We start from the raw sequence: 5,442 nt of genomic DNA, 5'->3' as shown, positions 1-5,442 counted from the left end.
CTGTGCGTAAAGAACAGCTGACGGGAGGAAGTATGCAGGCAGCCGCTGCCTCATCGTCAGCCTACACGTGCCTAATACATCCGTGACAATACTGCTAGATCGCGTGTCATTCGCAAAAAGAAATGCATTGCATTGGCGTTCAAAAATAGTCTGACATAAAGAGCGATCAGTCTGTGAAACTGCGAACGTGAGCGACTGTTGAGCACTCGTGCGCGCGCTCCTCGAGACGGTCGGGCTCGTTCTCGTCACTCACAGCTGCTCTCGGTATACACAGAACAGCATCCGCGAGCGGACATGCTTCATCAATCATGATATAAAGAGCGATCAGTCTGTCAAAATACAAACGTGACTACAGCAGGGGCGGCACCGAAATGAGGCACCGAAACTTTCGTTCTTATTCGGTCTGGTTACTACCGTTTACGTTGGCACCGGTGCCATACTGGTACCGGGTTTCGGTGCCCAACCCTATTCATAACCAGAGCAATGTTTCACAAATCAAGTTCAGTTTACTCTATAATGAGCACCATGACAAACTTGGGACAAAAACCGTTATTGGAGACAGTACTGGGAGAGGGATCCCTTACTCTGTCGACTCTCCCTGAGATTTCTTCATTTTTTTATTCCCGGTAAAGGGTTTTTACTGGGAGTTTTTTTCTCAGCCGAAATAAGGGTGTCATATTGTATCATATATCATATTGTATGAAATGTAAAGCCCACTGAGACAAATGTATTTGTGATTTTGGGCTATACAAATAAAACTGATTTGATTTGATTTAGTACTGAACTCATGCACATAGACGCAGCAGGGCAAACTTATAGACTGTATGACAGTGTAGAAACCATTACACTACAACAATGAAAAGCTATTTCTTTTTATAACATTCCTAATATTCATAAAAGCTGCAGTGCAGATCGACAGGGCTCAGTTAGACCATTGTTTGTGTGTTTCAGTCTGTGTAGAAAAAGGCATGTTTGCCTGGGTACCATGAGTGCTCTGCCCTTTTCTTCGCAGTATGTGCAGGTCTTTGATGGAGGGCAGTAGTGGAACTGTCTCGCAACCATTTGAATGTCATAGTGCAGGACAAGACGATGCAAAACATAACAGTGTGTGAGTGTGTGTGTGATTGTGTGTGTGTGTGTGTGTGTGTGTGTCCGGCTTGAGTGCGTGTGTTTGTGTGTGTGTGATGAGAGGTAGCTCTAAATGAATGGTTGTCACATCTGATCTTATCTTCTGTTGGTTTTGTTTATCTTATAAGAAAGGTTAGGAGTTTGTCATCTACAACTGAGGTTATATTTGTTCGTTGAACTGCTGCCATACAGTAGCCAAGAAGAACTGTAGTACTCCCCATAAACAGTCAATCAGTGAAGGACATTCATTGTTCCCAGATGATCCGCTGACTTTTCCTCTAGTGCAGTCATGAGGTTGACATTTATGGTTCATAGTTAAATGTCTCAGCATCTATTGGTCGGTTTTTCCATGTCCCCCGAAGGATGGATTTCAAAAACTCTGGTGATCTCTTTATGTTTTTTCATATACTTTATACATTATGAAATACCTGCTAAACCAATGTCATTCCCATCAGGCTCAACTGGGCTTTGTGGGGCTAGCATGTTGGAATAAGATAGCTACAACCAAAACATTAGACTTTCCCGACATCAGAATAATGTATGAAGCATCCTGAGACTGATAGTCGACTCTTAGTCTTGTTAACTTAAACGTTAAAAGGTCTTATCCCTTACTATATATGATAGGCCACTGCTATGTTCAGTCATTAATTTATGATCCAAAAATATGTTTTTTATTCTGTCATTTGAAACAGCAATTGAAAGTAAATGTCCCTTTGGGGCTCATAAAGTGAGCAAAAAGAGGGTATTCCTTCAATGATTATCCCAAATCCTCACCACTAAAGGCAAACATTGTAACACACAAGGGCCCAAATGGATCAATACGGACTTGCATAAACATTGTATTGCTCACCTGAGAGTCTGTAAATGAATGGGCTAAACAGACAAGTTCGTTTTCGTTTAGAGTTTAATATGCATGTTTGTTGACACCACCAAAGACCAATAATCCCTCTCAAGCTGCTAGTCAACACTTCAGTTAATGGGGAATAATATCTGGCAAGACCACACACTATGATATCAGCCTCGACACTTGTAATGTGCCGGCAGGAGGATGTGTTCATTTTGAAGAAGCAAACATTTACATTGACTTTGGCAAACGCTGTTATTTGTTTCACTTTATGGGTTGTTGATGTGTGAAATACAAAATAGTCTTATTGTATCACAAAAATCATTTATGTATAAATGTGTCACAAAGTTCTAATACATAACATTACATAGACTTAATACAGTAATTGTGAAGGCTTACAGGTACTCAAATCAACTGCAAGTAGATTGAAGTTACAACGTTGGGAAAAAGACCACTGAGGCAAATGTCTATTTGTGATATTGGGCTATACAAATACAACTGATTTGATTTGATTTGATTTGAGTTAAACCGTATGTGTTGTTTATGTACATGTATTGCCACGTATGTCTGGGCTTTGTCCTGTGGGTGGTTTGTTTGTGTATGCATGCATGTACATTATGGGTCTGGTAATGCTGGTGAAGTTTAATATAACTAATCTTATGTTCTATATTTTCCTCTCATTTTTCTCACCTAGGATGAAGATGTTGCAGAGAAAGTTTCCTGAAAGCCAGACAAAACCTTGTTAGCTGTACGGACACTACAACTGAAGGTTTATCCGTCAGTGACGAGGGGAAGCTAACACACAGGCATTTAACACCACGGACCCCCCAAAAAAAGTTCGCTGATCAAGACATTTCTGCCAACGTCTATGTAACTGCCAGAAGCTGTACCGGCATCGAACAATAACGTACAAGCGGGACTACTGCATTTTTTTGTCATCTGTCTTCAATGTGGATCATGTAACTGTAACTTTCCAGCTCTGTCTCAAAGACACGAGGCACACCCAAGTTTTGATACAAACCTCAATTTAGAAGACCCCTTGTGGACTTCAGGGTAGATAACAGAGAGACAACAAGCAAACCTGTGTATCTGTCGTCATCATCTTCCTACTTGCAGCTCCCCGCTTAGCGTTATTGAAAAGGAGGAGCCCATTAAAGTATTTGAAAGATAGGAAGGCATTGTCTGAAGGTGGTGTTGCCGGCTGGCTGCCAGTTGGAGATGAGATAAGAGCACTGGGAAGAGAGGGAAGAGTTGCCTGTCTGACAGGAGCTGAAAATAAATTAGGATTTGTCTCTTTTGCAGCAACACCAGTGAGGCGATTCCATATTGGAGAAGCGGAATTGACAAATTAGTCGGCTTTAATTACAGAAGCATTAATTGTGAACTGAAATGATGCGATTAAATGTGTGCTAAAGTTTTTCTCTAAATCACATGGGAAATGAAGGAAAATAAGGAGGATAAAAGAGACAAGCTTCATAATTTTTCTACAACCAAAACTGACCATGCAATGCCACCACAGCCTTCTTCAGTGCCATGCATGAGCTAATCCATGTGCCACTTTAAATAACAGGGATGCTGCCTGTCTAAACCTTGGAGAAAATAAGGCTTTAAAGGGGCAGAGACGAGATGGAGCTGGATAATAGGTCACTGGACTACTTTACCACCAACTTCACAGAGATTCCCGACCCCACTACCACTGCACCCTGGGGTGAGGCCCCGCTACTTGGCCTCCAGATCTCCCTGTCTACGCTGTTGGCCCTCGTCACCCTGGCTACTGTGCTTTCAAATGCATTCGTCATCGCCACCATCTTTCTGACCAGGAAGCTGCACACACCTGCCAACTTCCTGATTGGCTCTCTGGCCGTTACAGACCTGCTTGTGTCCATTTTAGTCATGCCCATCAGCATCGTCTACACCGTCAGCAAGACCTGGTCGCTGGGGCAAATCGTTTGCGACATCTGGCTGTCGTCTGACATCACATTCTGCACGGCCTCCATCTTGCACCTGTGTGTGATCGCGCTGGACCGCTACTGGGCCATCACGGACGCGCTGGAGTATTCCAAACGCCGCACCATGCGCCGGGCGGGGATCATGGTAGCAGTAGTGTGGGTGATCTCGATATCGATTTCCATGCCTCCACTCTTCTGGCGGCAGGCTAAAGCCCATGAGGAGCTGAAGGAGTGCATGGTGAATACAGATCAGATCTCTTACACACTGTACTCCACCTTTGGCGCCTTCTACGTTCCCACGGTGCTTCTCATAATCCTCTACGGACGGATCTATGTTGCCGCCCGCTCCCGCATCTTTAAGACGCCGCCGTCCTCGGGGAAACGCTTCACCACAGCACAGCTCATCCAGACCTCTGCCGGCTCCTCTCTCTGTTCTCTTAACTCGGCCTCCAACCAAGAAGCACACCTACACTCTGGCAATGCAGGTGGTGGGGGAGGAGGGGGAGGTTCGCCTCTGTTCATGAATAGTGTGAAAGTGAAGCTGGCAGACAGCGTGCTGGAGAGGAAACGGCTGTGTGCAGCTCGCGAGAGGAAGGCAACCAAGACACTGGGTATCATCCTGGGCGCGTTCATTGTCTGTTGGCTCCCGTTCTTTGTCGGCACAGTTGTCATGGCCATATGTAAAGACTGCTGGTTTGATCCGGTGCTTTTCGATATATTTACCTGGCTGGGATACCTGAACTCCCTCATCAATCCTGTTATCTACACCGTATTCAACGACGAGTTCAAACAGGCTTTTCAAAAACTAATTAAATTCAGACGGTTTACCTGAAAAACCATACAGTGGATTAGAACTCTTGCAAAACTGAGACAAAATATAGACAAAATCATACCGATAATTACAGTGACTGTACACTTAAATGTTATATTTTGTAAACACATGCTAATTGTGATGTGTTTTTTAAGCATCAAACAGCTCTGTGCCATAGCTCCTTAGATTCATACAGCGTATCCTTCATATACTGTAGATTTATGCTTGCATGCTTAAAATAAAGAGAACATCTTCACCTCCAAGAATTGTGGAGCTCATCTTAAAAAGATAATGAAAGGGGATAGGAAGTCTATTTCATGTGACAGGGACACTGTTGTTCTGTCTTGGACAATAGCAAATATTTAAAAAGAACAATCTGTATGGATCAAGCAATCTCAGAGTGACTGGAGGTAATCCAGCAGAAATGAAAAGCCATGACATATGTTGTCTTAATCTCTGTTGTAAAACTGTATGCTGCTCCTACCATACTGGTTCTGTGGTACAGTAAAGTACGTAGAAAACGTACTCTCCAAATCTAGAGAGTCAGTGAAAATGTTGCCATGTATGCACATATACTGTATATTTGAAAGTGGTGTGTGTCCGTATGAGTGTGTGTGTCAGGTAGTAACTTTGCTGTAATGTATGTGCGTTTGAAGCAGGGAGGAATGTCAAGGGGTTGACTTTATACATGCTATTTTGCAGTGGGGACC

The 5,442-nt window shown here is 43.4% G+C and overlaps 1 protein-coding gene across 1 annotated transcript; it reads left to right on the top strand.

Moving 5' to 3' along the window:
- Positions 1 to 3,598: 3,598 nt before the first annotated feature.
- Positions 3,599 to 4,753, top strand: htr1d (5-hydroxytryptamine (serotonin) receptor 1D, G protein-coupled; the record flags this gene model as incomplete). The annotated part of the gene is made up of 1 exon (XM_080042971.1): positions 3,599 to 4,753. The coding sequence occupies one exon, from the start codon at positions 3,599 to 3,601 to the stop codon at positions 4,751 to 4,753; it is 1,155 nt and encodes a 384-aa protein (XP_079899097.1).
- Positions 4,754 to 5,442: the final 689 nt, after the last annotated feature.

This window comes from Ammodytes marinus (genome assembly GCF_949987685.1).
Source record: "Ammodytes marinus genome assembly, chromosome: 15".
Lineage (NCBI taxonomy): Eukaryota > Metazoa > Chordata > Actinopteri > Uranoscopiformes > Ammodytidae > Ammodytes > Ammodytes marinus.
This window is presented reverse-complemented; position numbering and strand designations above follow the sequence as displayed.